Here is a 17,168-nt window from a genome sequence, read left to right as displayed (position 1 = left end):
GTGTTTGGGGGACGGAGTGCCCCAAGCACCCGTTACCTTATTACCCTGGGACACATGGCCCCAATGACTTAGGCTTATAAGTGCCTTGGTACATGAGGACCTCAAGAACTTATACTTACAAGTTACAAGTTCCCCTAAATAGAAGGGACCTTGGGGACTTAGGCTTATAAGTGTCCCGGGACATAATGGCCCCGAGCACTAAAGAAAGCTATAAAACTATATATAAGACAAGGTTTTTGAGGGCAAAACTGTAGGGTAATGTTGATTTCATTACTCATTTTTTCTGTGATATGGTTATTTTAAGTTGTTACTCATTGATTGTTCCATAGTTTACTTCACTTATGCGCACACTACTGGAATCAGCAAAATTTTAGATACCACCATTTGAAGTCGTTTCATTTTTTTCTGTAGACTTTCCGAGAATCACTTCTATCAGCTGGTGCCGGAATCACACTGGTTGATTCAGTGGTAACTAATCTTATCTCTGTTGACTATTACGGTGGTTTCAAGATGTTTTAAAATTTACTTTGCAGTGCTGTTTTCCCAAGAATTTTTCCATGTTTTTTAGGTCGCAGCGTCAAAGTTAGGTCCTAATCCGCCCCTTGGCTTTGCATTGATAAGGCCACCAGGACATCATGCTGTTCCTCAAGGTCCCATGGGTTTTTGTGTCTTTGGGAACATTGCAGTGGCAGCTCGGTACGCTCAGCATCAACATGGACTAAAGCGTGTGATGATAATAGATTTTGATGTTCACCATGGCAATGGGACGTCAGATTCATTTTATGATGATCCAGATATCTTCTTCTTGTCAACTCACCAGGTTTTGTACCCCTGTTTTCTGTGAGTCTGTGACATCTCTTTGTGCAACTAGGCGCTGAACTTTACCATGAAACAATCTTTGTTTTCCTTGTGTGATGTATAGCTTGGAAGCTACCCTGGTACTGGTAAGATCAATGAAGTCGGACAGGGTGATGGTGAAGGCACGACACTCAACCTTCCTCTGCCCGGTGGCGCAGGTGACTACGCAATGAGATGTGCATTTGATGAGGTCATTGCTCCATCGGCCCATCGATTCAAGCCTGATATAATCCTTGTATCAGCTGGGTGAGATTCTCCTATCTATCCTTAAAACCAAGCTCTGCAGCTCATGAACAAGCTGACCCTTGGGTGTACGAACCAGCAGATGATCAGTGTTCTAGGCTAGCCAAACTGACTCATCATGTACGTCTCAGATACGACGCACACGCGCTGGACCCTCTGGCTGGCCTTCAGTTCACAACAGGCACGTTCTACATGCTGGCATCCAGCATCAAGCAGGTGACCAAGGAACTCTGTGGTGGCCGCTGTGTCTTCTTCCTGGAAGGCGGGTACAACCTGCAGTCGCTCTCCAGCTCCGTTGCCGACACGTTCCGTGCATTCCTTGATGAGCCCAGCCTCGCAGCACAGTTTGATGATCCAGCGATACTTTTCGAAGAGCCGACTCGGAAGATCAAGGAAGCAATCGAGAAGGCCAAGAGCATCCACTCACTCTAGGCTGTCAGCTAATTTTCCCCCCAATCCCCAGAAATCCCGGAGGGGTAGCCCTAAATTGGGAAAAGGTGCTGTCAGCAGTGTGCACTGCAGAACTGCAAGATCTTGTGGCAATTGGCATTTTGCAGGTAGGTAGTGCATAGTTTGAACTTGGAAGGCATGGTCATTTTAATTTAGCCAATTCTCACCAGAAAATGGAATTACCGTTCTCTCAATACTAGCTGTATATATTGACCAAAAGTTATGTGCTACATTATTAATTTTAAAACTATGCTAAAGATTCTAATAGCTAATAAGCAGGTCAAAAGGCACAACTGGCTCGGATGCAGGCACTGAAACATGAGCTGTAACACAGAACTTCACAGTGGGGTGGAAACGAGCCGAGCATGTAACGAGCCGAGCTCGGCTCGGCTCGCCCATCTGGCGAGCTCGAAATATCGACTCGACTCGTTCCTGGCTCGCGAGCCGGCTCGCCGAGTCAAAAGCCTAGCCATAAACGTAAATCTGCTCTCTAAATTATACTATAAAATCTTAAAAATACTTTAAATAACATATTTTAAATTAGTAAAATAGATATATCACTAATATAATATAGAAAATAACTTATTTTTTATAGTAATCTCAAATAACATAAATTATTGTTTACTTGTTACTAATATTATATGTTAATTAAGATTTTATGTAACAAATTGTTTAGGGATGACAACTGGTCGGATTCGGATCGGATATTGGAAATATCCGCCCACAGACATATCCACAATTATAGATAATATCCGCCCGTGACTATATCCACGGATAGAAATTCATATCCATGCCCATCGGGTTTCAGATATCCATTGGATATCCATCGGATATGATAAAGAACCATTTTCAGCAATTGAATAACATAATTAATCAAATTTCTTCCCAATTCAACATCATACACAACTTAAAATTTAATAAAAATTTAAACAAATATACATATCCTTCAACAAGCAACATTCTCAACATGACAAAAATACATGCCTACATGTCTCAACATGAAAACAAATACATGATAATCAATATTGATCCGATCCGAGTGTAGTGTTGAGCACTTGAGCTAGCGCTATAGTAGCTGTGTTTGAATTTTTTAGTCAATGAAAGTAGAATCATGTTCATCCTGTCAATAATGGACTAATGGTTAATTTCGGATATCCAACGGATTACCCGCGGGTGAGATTTAATATCCAAATCCATGCCCACTTTATCTCGGATCGGATACGGGTCTTACCCGCGGGTCAAAAAACATATCCATATCCTTTCCGTCGGGTCGGATATCCGACGGATATCCAAATCCACGGTCCACGGATAAAATTGTCATCCCTAGAATTGTTGGATCGAGCCACGAGACAGCTCGCGAGCTGCACCGAGCCGAGCTGGCTCGCTCTTTTCACGAGCCAAAAAACAGGCTTGGCTCGGGCTCGTTCTGAACGTCGAGCCGGCCCGAGTCAAGCCGAGCTGTTGCGAGCCCGAGCCAGCTCATCGAGCTCGATCTTTTTTTTCCAGCCCTACTTCAGAGCCTGTCTCTGCGAGCACAACTGCACAAGTGAAGTTCTGAGGCCTGTCTCTGGGAACACTTGCGGAGCAACAGGACGAGCAAAACCAGTCTGAAACTGTGAACTCGGGGGGAAACTCTATTAGTAGCAAGCTGGGGGTGCGGGGGTGTGGGCTGGGGTCCTGTGGCCTGCAAGCGCTGACCAATGGCCAATGCATCCACTGATTAAAGTGAACATCTGGGCCATCCATCCGGGTCTACTGCTGGACAAGGCACTATGAGTGGACCTCTTGGTGCTGCTAGGCTAGGGCAATCAGGCCTCGGTCACTAGTGGTGGAGCAAATGGAACACGCCTTCGTTATTGGTCGGGACATACAGTGAGGCTCTGATTGGAAACACAGTTTTTTAAAACTGTAGTTTTTCAAATAATATAGTATACTTTAGTCATAGCATTACTGCAGTTCACATTACTTTAGTTTTGGAATACTACAATATCCAATACATCAGAATATTTGGAAAAACTTTAGTTCAGACTAATCGGTCAGAACGGGACCAAGCGTCGCTCTTTTTACAGAGAAAAACTTTGGTTGAGACCAAAGTTTCCAAAACTGCAAAACAAGTGCAGTATTAACAATACTACAGTTTAGTATATAGAGATTTTAGATGAGTTTCTAAATACCTCAAAGTATATAATACTACAATATTGCTTAATACGTCTGTTGAGTCAATACTGTAGAAAAACTTTGTTCCCGCACCCTGAAATCTATTCACATTGCACCTCAAGTCCTTAGCAAAGTTAAAATCAAATACTATCATATCAGTACATTTAAAGCCAACCAACCACACATACATTTAGCATCACGCATTGTCTGTAAACACAGTTAGAACTGTCTCAAAATCAACCCGGACAGATCATACGATGACACGAACAAAGCAACCTAACTCAGATAATACATCACGGTGTTAAAAGAGCACGAAACCTAACAATCACATAAGGCCTGGTCACTGGTCAGGCAGCAGGGGCATCCTTGAGCGTCGCAGGATCGACCTTCGGAGGGTCGGAATGGCGCCTCACTCTTTCCCTGGGCTTCTCTGTCGGCACAACGCTTGGCTTCTCGACGACGGGGAACGACAGGCGCTTCTTGACAACGGAGTGGGCCAGAGGCGCTCTCTCAGGAACCTCAAGCTTCTCAGTCAGTAGTAGACTGCGGTACCGAGACTTGGCCCGTGCAGACTCGGTCGACTGCATGTAGCTGGGGAGAGGTGGTGTGCTGGTCAGGCTGGTATCGTCCCGGACCGAGCCTCCACCCGTGCTCTGCCTCCTTGGGCGCTCGGAGCGGATGCTCGTGATGCTCCTCAGGTCATCCTCCTTGTACAGCCAACTGTTCCTTGGACTTGCCGGCCTGGCCTTTCCTGAGGCTGACGGGGTCTTCGATGGCGGGGTTGAAAGTGACTGCCGGCTTGGTGGGCGGCTCGACTTGTTTGGTGTTGCTGGTCTCTGAATCGAGATGGCACGGGATACAGGTACTCGAACAGCACTGGTGCTCGCATTCTTTGTCACAGCACGTTCTTTAGGGTCCTTGTCCGATGCCGCCGCCAACCGACTCTCCCATGGTCTTGCTGTCATCCAGCGCTCCATCCAGCTCCAGCCCCAGTTGGGGTTCCCAGGTTCCGTAAAAGTAGGGGTTATAGTTCGACCAGAATTCCTCCACTGCGTGAGGGGGGAAAAGAATGGCGAAAGAATGAAACAGAGATACATGTATAGCAGAATAATTCGATGTAACAACAGAAGTTGGGACCAAGAAAAATAATATATGAACTCCACAGAAACAGAAGGGACAGCTTGCCTGGTGAGAAAATGCATATGCAAGTGCTCTCTCTCGCCTCAGTGCAGCTTCCTGTTTCATCATTAGGTTGGCCTCAATTTGCTCTTTGGATTGATGGCTGTGATCCCAATCTTCATCAATCTGATAAGAAAAATAAGTGTAAGAAATCTCTTATGTCAGGACCGTCCTATTCTATAGTTGCAACATCAGTACCCAAAAAAAAAACTACTTGGGTGCAACATTATTATATTTTAAATCATGATATAAAACATATATTCCTTAGATATCAATGTAGCTTAGTAGTGATAGAAAAACATTAATTTTCCCTAGATATCATGTAGCTTAGACTCTTGCTTGCATCAAAATGGTGTGCTCACCTTCATTTTCTCAAGTTCCCTTTGATGTTTCAATTGGAGTTGTCTTTGAAGAGCCTGTTTCTCCTCCTCCAACTTCACCCTTCTAGAGTAGATTTGAGTTTGAACTCTTGTCATTGCTTGTGTGCATTGCAAGGTGTGAGCGGTTTGGCGTTTGACAGCATTTCCATCAACAAGCGACTTCAATCTAACTAGCCCTCTTAGTGCACGCAATGCTCTCCTTGCCTAAAAAAATTAAAATTCGTTTTTTGCAGATTTAGCAAGCAATTAATATCGCATAGAAATATGCATATATATAAATATAGGTCAGTGAATCCAATCAGTGGAAGTATTCTCAATAGATCATGTTCAGTGTTTTTTAGATATAACATTAGCATCACCATCTCTTTTAAGTGGCACAATATTTGAAATATCAGACAAATATAAGTTTGAAAACGACAAGCAAGTGCAATCTTGACTGTATTCTAAAACGAACAGATTATAGAGATACACAATGATGAATTAGACAGCAACGCTTTACCAACCAAATCAGATGTCTTACAAAATATTAACCAAAAGGAAGCTTGCGTCATTGCGTGCATGGTCTCAGGTGCTAACAAGTTCAAGACAGTGACAAACAGCAGTCAGAGGATCTGAATTTTCTTACTATAGGGCTGTAGTGCACGACATCAACAAGATAACAGATGTGAGTAGTAAATGACCTACAAGTGCAGATGAATTACCAGATAACCCCTGAAGGCAGTCTGAATCTTGGTGGCGGCAAGTTCTTCCCTCGAACTAACAGGCATCTTTGGTGCAGCCGTGGTAACTGCTGTGAGGCGGACAACTTCCGCAGCAGCCTGGGCAGCAACTGCTGCAGCTTCAGCAGCGACAGCAGACGCAAGCGCAACGGAGTAGGCATGCTTGTTCTGCTCACTGTCTGTTTCAACTGGATTGACATCTTTGATCTCCAGAGAGTGGGGCTGAGTTGCTGGTGGTGATGGCAACGGAGCTACTGCTGGAGCAGTGCCTGGCACCGTCGATATGGAAGGCTCCGAGTGCTTGGACTTTCCAAATGGCCATCTCCTCTTGGATTTCGATTTGTCTGCCTTCTGGGCCTTCATAGTAGCCACATGTCACCAAGTGGACTTTTTTTTTTGTTGTGAATAAGGAATTTCGACGTACCTTGGCTTCCTTTCCATCTGGATCGGAGGAGCTGAAGACTTTCTTCACCGCACTAAACCACTTTCCTCTCTTACCCATTCTTTGGGTTCTGCGCCTTCAATGTCTCGCTGAAAGATTGCAAGTACAAGAACAGATCAGAGGTGTGCCAGAATGTCCCCACTAAAAAAAGGCGGTACCCAAATATTTGACCATCAGAATCTAGTATTTGCATCAGCAACTAAAACATGATGTTAAACACGAAAAAAAGGTCAGCAGTACTCTCTCATAATTCATGCATCCAAGAGTAAAAGTTCTAAAAAACAAGAGAGGTTCTACGGACTTCTATCACAAATCGACAACAAGAATAGCTCCCCAGTTCCCACTGCTCAAATGTCGTACAGAAAAAAAGAAAAGAAAATCCCGTCTTCACCACGAATTAGCAGGATTACAAGCATACCAAAGATTGGAGTGGATCGAGTAAAAATAAGCACGAACTAGGTGAAACTGAGCCAGCGCACAAGTCTTCGCCGTAAACGGCAATTTCTTCACAGAAGAAGAAAGGGGCGTTGGCACAGAAACCAAGCTTCGTGTGGCAACTTCTATCCTTGGGCACTCGATCAAGTAAGCGTTCAGCAGGGAACGACTCACCGGAAGGCCGAGACACAAACGGGAAGACTGAGCCTGGCACCTCTTCCACAGTCGCTGCGCAAAACCAGCCAGAAACCCGGACCCCCAGAACAAAACCTCAGGCAAAGCCAACCGTACCGAGAGGAACCGAACACGAACAGCAGGGCGCGCGAAACCCCAAAAGATCCGAATTTACCGCGAGAAAGGCAAGCTTTCACGTCGAAGCGAGTCAAGCACCCACCGAAAAGCCCTGAGCCCCTCACCTTCCCCACCGCACTGAAGGCGGCAAGGACCTAACTCCGGTCGCCCTCGGGAGCCACCGCCCACCGCACGGACATCTAGCACCCTCCTCCGCGGCTTAGTCAGATCAAACACGCGACCGACGCATCCAGGACGAAGAAAAAATAAACCGGGGGCGGAAAGGGAGAAGGAGGTGGGGATAGATAGAAGTGGAAGGGCAAGCAAGCGGCCCAACCTTTTATCTCTCGCTTTCCTCACCCCGTCCAAAGGCTATCTCGACCTCGACCCAGCCGCGCACGCAGAATCGATTCGCCCACCCCAGCCGCCCGGACGGTGACCCCGGCCTGGGTACGTGGCCCCGCCGGCGACGAGCCGTTCCCTTCCGCTTGCCGGCTTGCGGCTGCGCTCCCGATCTCCTTCCTCGTGACGGTCACGCACGCTCCCGGTGCCAGCCGAAAGGCGCTGTCCCTGTTCGCCTCTTATATTGGCAGCGGGGCGGCCCCGCCGAGGGGAGCATGACAGCTGGGGCCCGCCACGCGGCCGCAGACCAGTCGCGGCAGAAGACGTTAGCCGGTTGCGTTGCGACGACTGGTAGAGTACGAGTAGGAGACGTTGGCGTTGGCTCATGGCCTGTGGCCTGTAGGCAGCAGCAGCCTGCAGCCCCGCGGTCCCGCCGCTGGCCAACCGGCTGGTGGCCCACACGTCATGGACGGACGCTGATCTTTCTTCGCGGCGATTGCTGCGGCACCGTGTGTTAGGCAACCGATAGCGGGTAGTACGGAAGTACCCAGCGGCAGCGCCCCTACCGTTCCAACTTGATCCCGTTAAATGCCCGTGTTAAATGGGGGGCATTTACACCTTGGTGACTCCGTCATTAAACGCCCCCAACGGTGGAAAAAGGCCTGGAAAGGCTTCGCTCGGCCGTTTTTTACAGCTTTTATCAGTTGATGGTGCAGTAGCCTGTGAAACGCTGCTGGTCTTTTGCAGTTTTTTTTTGCCTGCCTCTGCCTACCTGCCTGCCATTCTTTTACTCCCACAGGTGGATAGGCCCATGCATGGGGAGGAGCGAGACTTGACTGAGAGAGAGTAGTCGAGTGGAGCCGAGAGCAAAGGCCAAAGCCGATGGAACGGCCACATCAGTACGTATATGATTAGAATAGCGTTGGTGTCAGTGCAACCGAGAGTGGCTGCGACCTGCGATGAGATCCGTTTTCTTGTATGTGTGTGTTTTTTATTCAAAACTACGCGCGCCAGCCTCGCGCGGTTGTCCTTCGTCCTGATGCCTGCCGGATCTTGCCAACTCGGTGGAGGCCACTGGTGGTGGCCACGGCCATCGTTGTTGCCCTCGGTTCCCGGTGGCCAGTGCTCTCGCACGTGCCGAAGGCCAGATTGGGCAGTCGCCCAGCCACCTTTACCGTCACGCATTTTTTTCGCCATTGTACGGGGACGGCGGGTAGTGTAACATGGTGTTAAACATGTTTATACAAATATTATTAATCACTCGTAACTTGAATTTAATTCATGAGTTGTTTGTCATTTGATGTGGATTATGAATGTGCTTGAAAACACTAGAAGTTTATGTTCTTGAATTCTATCCTACTAGGGAGTGGTGTATGTATGCTAAATTATCTTAGAATGAGTTAGACTTGCTTGATCAAGGTTTGTAAACCATTATCACATTTTTAACTGTGTGGTGTGTGTGCTCTAGTATAGGATATGTTGTTAGGATTATTAGATAGGTTATTTTAAGCAAGGTTTTTGTTCGACAATTTGCTTAATTAAACTTCCAACTCTAGTCGACCTAATAGGCTTAAAGGCAGTGGATTCGGCTGTTTTGGAAAATCGTAGTCAAAATATTTAAGCGGGTGTGGGTCCTAAATAATAGTTGTAGAGAATTTCATATAGGACTAGGTTTTAGTATTTTTTTTCTTCCCTTCGTCTTGAACAAAGCAGCAGAGAATTCTTAAATTAAGACAACTCACGTTATCTAATATCGATCAGAGCGATAAAAAATGTTAAATTTGAGTCAAATCGATTTTGTATTAATTTGAACGCAGGAATTATCGGGCACCCTCGACTGGACTTTCTACCGAAAAAAATGTGTCCTTGTTCATCGCAGTTACGAACTGTTAATACAAAACTCGTCAAAATTTATCTATGTTGAAGAGTTTGATCGGTTTGTCATATTCATTTTTTTGCGAAAAAATAAAAAAAATTGAAGCCACATTTAAAATATATTATATACTAAACACTATCATAGCAAAAATTAACAATAATTATGATTTTTTAATAAGACGAGTCGGTCAAGCTTAGGGTGAAAAAGTCAAACGAATTATAAATTAGAATGTAGGGAGTAATACTAACCGTATAGATAATTAAATGGGCGGTCCAACTTTTGCAAAAGCACTAGTGTTATCGGATATATATAGCACTATATATCATACTCACTACCGGAATCAGCTCCTTTGTCGTGTGTCTGAGACACACGGCAAAGGCTATTTTACACTCGGCAAAGGCTTTGCCGAGTGTAACACTCGGCAAAGAACGCTCGACGAACTGTACATCGGCAACAGCCTCTTTGCCGAGTACTTTTTGTCGGGCACTCGGCAAAGAAAAGTCACCGTCACGGCACCAAGTGACGGTGACGGATCCTTTGCCGAGTGCCTTCTGTGGCACTCGGCAAAGAGGCCAATTTTGCCGAGTGTTTGCTCTAGAGGCCCTCGGCAAAGACTGGTCCAGTGGGCCCCACCGCCAGCCTCTTTGCCGAGTGTCAGGTGGACTGGCACTCGGCAAAGAACCCTCCAGTGGGCCCCTTCGCCAGTATATTTGCCGAGTGCTTTGGTAAAGGCACTCGGCAAAGATGTCTTTGCCGGTTCCCAGGTTTCCTTCTTTGCCGAGTGCCTTTGTGAGCACTCGACAAAGATGGCTTTACCGGTTCCCAGGTTGCCTTCTTTGCCGAGTACCATGGTCATAGCACTCGGCAAAGCGACCCTTTGCCGAGTGTTACACTCGGCAAAGTGACCAGGATGTCCCTTTTTTATTTGCTTTTGTTGTTCCATCCAAACAAACAAAAGATATATATCATTCACATCACATTATATATCAATCACATCACATAATGAACACATTTATCATCAACACCATATATATCACAAAGTCTCATAAATATAAGTAAGGATCATCACAAAACAGATATAAGTCTGCATCATCACTAACATCACCAAGTATCTCACAAGATAAAGTCTAACTAACATCACCAACACTCATAAAGGTAAGTCTGGATCATCACAAAACAGATCATCAACGAGGTGGGCATCTGGACTGGTTCGGCGAAGGGCTGGACGAAGCATGAGGGTTGTTCGACGCCGCCGATTGACCCTGCACAGAGAAGAGATTGTATGTGTGAGAACATATGAATAAATATCATGCAGTACTAAAATTTTGATACTCACAGGAGTAGTGAACTCTGTAGGGTCAGCTGCAGGGAACAACGGAGGTGGTGGAGCATGACCCTGTGCGGCGCCAAGGCTCTGCATGTACGCGAACATCTCCGCCATCCTCTTCTCCAGCTCCTCACGTTGCCTCCTCTCATCATCTAGCTGAGTCTGTAATATTTCGCCCTAATGTTACGATAATGCAAAGAGAAGATATATAAAAATCAATGAACGATGAATAGATAAGGAATAACCTGGAGTTGTTGGATACGATGCTGTGAGGTGTCCTGCCGAGGTCGTATGGCTGGGCTCGCGCTCGTGCTCCTTGCTCGCACCTGAGAGAGAGTGGATGTCGGGGACCATAATTAGGGGTACCCTCAAGACGCCTAATTCTCAGCTGGTAACCCCCATCAGCATAAAGCTGCAGAGGCCTGATGGGTGCGATTAAGTCAAGGATCAGTCCATACGAGTGACTCGATCACGCCTCGTCCGAGCCTAGCCTCGGACAAGGGCAGCCGACCCCGAGGGGTTTCCGTCTCGCCCGAGGCCCCCCTTTAACGGCGGACACATCTCCGGCTCGCCCGAGGCCTTGCCTTCGCTAAGAAGCAACCCTGACTAAATCGCCGCACCGACCGACCAAGTCACAGGAGCATTTAACGCAAAGGTGGCCTGACACCTTTATCCTGACGCGCGCTCCCCTGCAGAGCCGAAGTGCCCGCCGTCACTTCGCCGCTCCACTGACCGGTCTGACAGAAGGACAGCGCCGCCTGCGCCACTCCGACTGCAGTGCCACTTGACAGAGTGAGGCTGACAGGCAGTCAGGCCCTGCCAAAGGCGCCATAGGAAACTCCGCTCCGCCCGACCCCAGGGCTCGGACTCGGGCTAAGACCCGGAAGACGGCGAACTCCGCTCCGCCCGACCCCAGGGCTCGGACTCGGGCTAAGACCCGGAAGACGGCGAACTCCGCTCCGCCCGACCCCAGGGCTCGGACTCGGGCTAAGACCTGGAAGACGGCGAACTCCGCTCCGCCCGACCCCAGGGCTCGGACTCGGGCTAAGACCCGGAAGACGACGAACTCCGCTTCGCCCGACCCCAGGGCTCGGACTCCGCCCTGGCCTCTACCGAACGACCTCCGCCTCGCCCGACCCAGGGGCTCGGGCTCGGCCTCGGCAACGGAAGACAGATTCGACCCCGGCTTCGGAGGAGCCCCCACGTCGCCCGGCCTCGGGCGCGGGCCCGCCACATCAACAGGGAGCGCCATCATCACCCTACCCCGAGCCGACTCGGGCCGCAGAGAACAAGACCGGTGTCCCATCTGGCCAGCTCCGCCAGATAGGCAATGATGGCGCCCCGCGTGCCCTGTGACGACGGCGGCTCTCAGCTCCCTTACGGAAGCAAGGGGACGTCAGCAAAGACTCGACCGCTCCAACAGCTGTCCCTCCGCCAAGCTCCGTTGCTCCTCCGACAGCCACGACATCACACCAGCAGGGTGCCAAGATCTCTCCGGCTGCCACATTGGCATGTACTTAGGGCGCTAGCTCTCCCTCCGCTAGACACGTAGCACTCTGCTACACCCCCGTTGTACACCTGGATCCTCTCCTTACAACTATAAAAGGAAGGACCAGGGCCTTCTTAGAGGAGGTTGGCCGCGCGGGACCGAGGACGGGACAGGCGCTCTCTTGGGGCCGCTCGCTTCCCTCACCCGCGTGGACGCTTGTAACCCCCCTACTGCAAGCGCACCCGACCTGGGCGCGGGACGAGCACGAAGGCCGCGGGATTTTCCACCTCTCTCACGCCCGTCTCCGGCCACCTCGCCTTCCCCCCTTCGCGCTCGCCCACGCGCTCGACCCATCTGGGCTGGGGCACGCGGCACACTCACTCGTCGGCTTAGGGACCCCCCGGTCTCGAAACGCCGACAGTTGGCGTGCCAGGTAGGGGCACGCTGCGTGCTGACGAACAACTCCCCGTCAAGCTCCAGATGGGCAGTCTCCAGCAACCTCTCCGGCCCGGGACGGTGCTCCGTTTCGGGAGTCTTGAGTTCATGTCCTTCGACGGCAGCTACGACATGATACTCCTTCCACCGCCGCGCGACAGCGACAATGGCGGCCGACATCCCGCCCGCCGGCGGCGGAACCGACGACATCTTCCCCGCGCGGTGGAAGAACAACATTCGAGCTCGCCCCGTCCTCTCCCCCACCAACGGAGGAGGAGGCGGGGCAACCAAGGCCAAGCGGGAGGCCGCGCTTCGTCGGCTGTCGAGCAAATCGACGTCCCCAGCGCCCCGACAGAAGGCACGCCGGGCGTCGACCTCGCGTTCGAGACGAAGGCGAGCGCCGTCCCCCCGCGACACGCCAATCCCGAGCAAGTGGACGACGCCGGCGCACTCGCGGAGAGCTTGCAGGACGTCGCCCTCGTACCTGAGATGACGGTGCAACCAGTCCCCGATGTGACTACGTCGCTCCTCGTCGACCAAAAGGTACTGACTAACTCCCATCTTACGTCATTTCGACTCGGCCTCAACCCGCCTAGCAACCTTGCTTTGGCGGGCGCTCTCATTGAGGCGAGTGCAACCCCACTGGGGTTTCGTATGCGGTCGCCTTGGGACCGATTGACGGACGTCTCGACCTACGGGTCCTCTGGGTCCGAGGAAGATGACGATCCCAACATCTGTTGGGATTTCTCCGGATTTGGCAACCCCAGTGCCATGCGGGACTTCATGACCGCATGTGACTACTGCCTCTCCGACTGTTCCGATGATAGCCGCAGCCTTGACGACGAGGACGGCGGCCCAAGCCGCGAATGTTTCCACGTCGAGCTAGGGGATCCCTCCGAAGGCAACAATCTTGGCATGCCGGAGGACGGTGATCTCCCTAGGCCGGTGCCTCGCGCCGACATCCTGCGGGAGCTAGCTGTGGTCCCCGTTCCGGCGGGGGGTCACGACCCACAGCTCGAGCAAGTCCGCGGGGCGCAGGCCAGGCTCGACGAGGGGGCAGGAGCGTTTGAGCCGATCCATCGGGACGTCGGGCAGGTATGGGCGGGCCAACCCCCGGCCGGAGAAATGCGTCACCTGCCCCAAAGTCTCCAGCACCGCGTCGCCAACGATGTCAGGGTCAGGCCGCCGCCCGCATCCAGCGGGGTCGGTCAGAACCTGGCAGCCGCGGCGATGCTCCTTCGCGCGATGCCGGAACCATCAACCACCGAGGGTCGGCGAATCCAGGGAGAGCTCAAGAATCTCCTGGAAGGCGCTGCGGCCCGACGGGCCGAGAGCACTGCCTCCCGAAGGCAGGGATACCCCTCGGAACCTCATGCCGCGACTTCCCGATTCATGCGGGAAGCCTCGGTCTACACCGGGCGCACACGCAACACCGCGCCTGCGACCCCGGGCCACCACGGCAACGAGCACCACCGTCGCGACCGTCGGGCCCACCTCGACGAAAGGGTGCGCCGAGGCTACCACCCCAGGCGTGGGGGGCGCTACGACAGCGGGGAGGATCGGAGTCCTTCGCCCGAACCACCCGGTCCGCAGGCCTTCGGTCGGGCCATCCGACGGGCGCCGTTCCCGACCCGGTTCCGACCCCTGACTACTATCACAAAGTACTCGGGGGAAACGAGGCCGGAACTGTGGCTCACGGATTACCGCCTGGCCTGCCAACTGGGTGGAACGGACGACGACAACCTCATCATCCGTAACCTTCCCCTGTTCCTCTCCGACACTGCTCGCGCCTGGTTGGAGCACCTGCCTCCGGGGCAGATCTCCAACTGGGACGACTTGGTCCAAGCCTTCGCCGGCAATTTCCAGGGCACGTACATGCGCCCCGGGAATTCCTGGGACCTCCGGAGCCGCCGGCAACAGCCGGGAGAGTCTCTCCGGGACTACATCCGGCGATTCTCGAAGCAGCGCACCGAGCTGCCCAACATCACCGACTCGGATGTCATCGGCGCGTTCCTAGCCGGCACCACCTGCCGCGACCTGGTGAGTAAGTTGGGTCGCAAGACCCCCACCAGAGCGAGCGAGCTGATGGACGTCGCCACCAAGTTCGCCTCTGGCCAGGAGGCGGTCGAGGCTATCTTCCGAAAGGACAAGCAGCCCCAGGGCCGCCCATCGGAAGAGGCTCCCGAGGCGTCTACTCCGCGCGGCGCCAAGAAGAAGGGCAAGAAGAAGTCGCAATTGAAATGCGACGCCACCGACGCGGATCTTGTCGCCGCCGCGGAGTACAAGAACCCTCGGAAGCCCCCCGGAGGTGCTAACCTCTTCGACAAGATGCTCAAGGAGCCGTGCCCCTACCATCGGGGGCCCGTCAAGCACACTCTCGAGGAGTGTGTCATGCTTCGACGCCACTTCCACAGGGCCGGGCCGCCCGCAGAGGGTGGCAGGGCCCGCGACGACGACAAGAAGGAAGATCACCAAGCAGGAGAGTTCCCCGAGGTCCGCGACTGCTTCATGATCTACGGCGGGCATGCGGCGAATGCCTCGGCTCGGCATCGCAAGCAAGAGCGCCGGGAGGTCTGCTCGGTGAAGGTGGCGGCGCCAGTCTACCTAGACTGGTCCGACAAGCCCATCACCTTCGACCAAGCTGACCACCCTGACCTCGTGCCGAGCCCAGGGAAATACCCGCTCGTCGTCGACCCCGTCATCGGCGACGTCAGGCTCACCAAGGTCCTGATGGATGGGGGCAGCTGCCTCAACATCATCTACGCCGAGACCCTCAAGCTCCTGCGCGTCGATCTGTCCTCCGTCCGGGCAGGCGCTGCGCCCTTCCACGGGATCGTACCTGGGAAGCGCGTCCAGCCCCTCGGACGACTCGACCTTCCCGTCTGCTTCGGAACGCCCTCCAACTTCCGAAGGGAGACCTTGACGTTTGAGGTGGTCGGGTTCCGAGGAACCTACCACGCGGTACTGGGGAGGCCATGCTACGCAAAGTTCATGGCCGTCCCCAACTACACCTACCTGAAGCTCAAGATGCCAGGCCCCAACGGGGTCATCACCGTCGGCCCCACGTACAAACACGCGTTCGAATGCGACGTGGAGTGCGTGGAGTACGCCGAGGCCCTCGCCGAATCCGAGGCCCTCATCGCCGACCTGGAGAACCTCTCCAAAGAGGTGCCAGACGTGAAGCGTCATGCCGGCAACTTCGAGCCAGCGGAGACGGTTAAGGCCGTCCCTCGCAACCCAAGTGGCGACACCTCCAAGCAGATCCGGATCGGTTCCGGGCTCGACCCCAAATAGGAAGCAGTGCTCGTCGACTTTCTCCGCGCAAACGCCAACGTCTTTGCGTGGAGTCCCTCGGACATGCCCGGCATACCGAGGGATGTCGCCGAGCACTCGCTGGATATTCGGGCCGGAGCCCGACCCGTCAGGCAGCCTCTGCGCCGATTCGACGAGGAGAAGCGCAGAGTGATAGGCGAGGAGATCCACAAGCTAATGGCAGCATGGTTCATCAAAGAGGTATTCCATCCCGAATGGCTTGCCAACCCTGTGCTTGTGAGGAAGAAAGGGGGGAAATGGCGGATGTGTGTAGACTACACTGGTCTCAACAAAGCATGTCCGAAGGTTCCCTACCCTCTGCCTCGCATCGATCAAATCGTGGATTCCACTGCTGGGTGCGAAACCCTGTCCTTCCTCGATGCCTACTCAGGGTATCACCAGATCCGGATGAAAGAGTCCGACCAACTCGCGACTTCTTTCATCACGCCGTTTGGCATGTACTGCTATGTCACCATGCCGTTCGGTTTGAGGAATGCGGGCGCAACGTACCAGCGGTGCATGAACCATGTGTTCGGCGAACACATCGGTCGCACAGTCGAGGCCTACGTCGATGACATCGTAGTCAAGACAAGGAAGGCTTCCGACCTCCTCTCCGACCTTGAAGTGACATTCCGATGTCTCAAGGCGAAAGGAGTCAAGCTCAATCCTGAGAAGTGTGTCTTCGGGGTGCCCCGGGGCATGCTCCTGGGGTTCATCGCCTCCGAGCGAGGCATCGAAGCCAACCCGGAGAAGATCGCAGCTATCACCAGCATGGGACCCATCAAGGACTTAAAAGGCGTACAGAGGGTCATGGGATGTCTCGCGGCCCTGAGCCGCTTCATCTCACGCCTCGGCGAAAGAGGCCTACCTCTGTACCGCCTCTTAAGGAAGGCCGAGAGTTTCGCTTGGACCCCTGAGGCCGAGGAAGCTCTCGGGAACCTGAAGGCGCTCCTTACAAAGGCGCCTATCTTGGTGCCCCCAGCTGATGGAGAAGCCCTCTTGGTCTACGTCGCCGTGACCACTCAGGTGGTTAGCGCCGCGATTGTGGTCGAGAGGCAAGAAGAAGGGCATGCATTGCCCGTTCAGAGGCCAGCCTACTTCGTCAGCGAAGTATTGTCCGAGACCAAGATCCGCTACCCACAAGTTCAGAAGCTGCTGTATGCAGTAATCCTGACGAGGCAAAAGTTGCGACATTACTTCGAGTCTCACCCGGTAACTGTGGTGTCATCCTTC

At 52.3% G+C, this 17,168-nt stretch overlaps 2 protein-coding genes across 13 annotated transcripts in view; one reads left to right on the top strand and one right to left on the bottom strand.

The window, feature by feature from the left end:
* The window catches only part of LOC101027153 (histone deacetylase 10), a 32,085-nt gene extending 30,244 nt beyond the window's left edge, over window positions 1–1,841 (top strand). For all 3 annotated transcript variants that reach the window (NR_183228.1, NM_001279674.2, NM_001415829.1), the window contains exons 6-9: window positions 412–468; window positions 569–820; window positions 923–1,104; window positions 1,233–1,841. Coding sequence is in view for 2 of the 3 variants with exons in the window: in NM_001279674.2 (NP_001266603.1) it covers window positions 412–468; window positions 569–820; window positions 923–1,104; window positions 1,233–1,533 (792 nt within the window). In the remaining variant the exon portion in view is untranslated. The remainder of the gene's footprint in view (window positions 1–411; window positions 469–568; window positions 821–922; window positions 1,105–1,232) is intronic.
* A 1,992-nt stretch (window positions 1,842–3,833) lies between these two features.
* On the bottom strand, window positions 3,834–7,860 carry LOC100273111 (uncharacterized). 10 transcript variants are annotated; one of them, XM_035965727.1, is made up of 6 exons: window positions 7,492–7,860; window positions 6,411–6,517; window positions 5,969–6,334; window positions 5,250–5,471; window positions 4,894–5,013; window positions 3,834–4,757 (listed from the first exon to the last, which is right to left on the bottom strand). In XM_035965727.1, exons 2-6 carry the CDS (start codon window positions 6,486–6,488, stop codon window positions 4,056–4,058), a joined length of 1,488 nt encoding a protein of 495 aa, XP_035821620.1. In that variant the 5' UTR covers window positions 6,489–6,517; window positions 7,492–7,860; the 3' UTR covers window positions 3,834–4,055.
* Window positions 7,861–17,168: the final 9,308 nt, after the last annotated feature.

Source organism: Zea mays, chromosome 3 (assembly GCF_902167145.1).
Source record: "Zea mays cultivar B73 chromosome 3, Zm-B73-REFERENCE-NAM-5.0, whole genome shotgun sequence".
Lineage (NCBI taxonomy): Eukaryota > Viridiplantae > Streptophyta > Magnoliopsida > Poales > Poaceae > Zea > Zea mays.
This window is presented reverse-complemented; position numbering and strand designations above follow the sequence as displayed.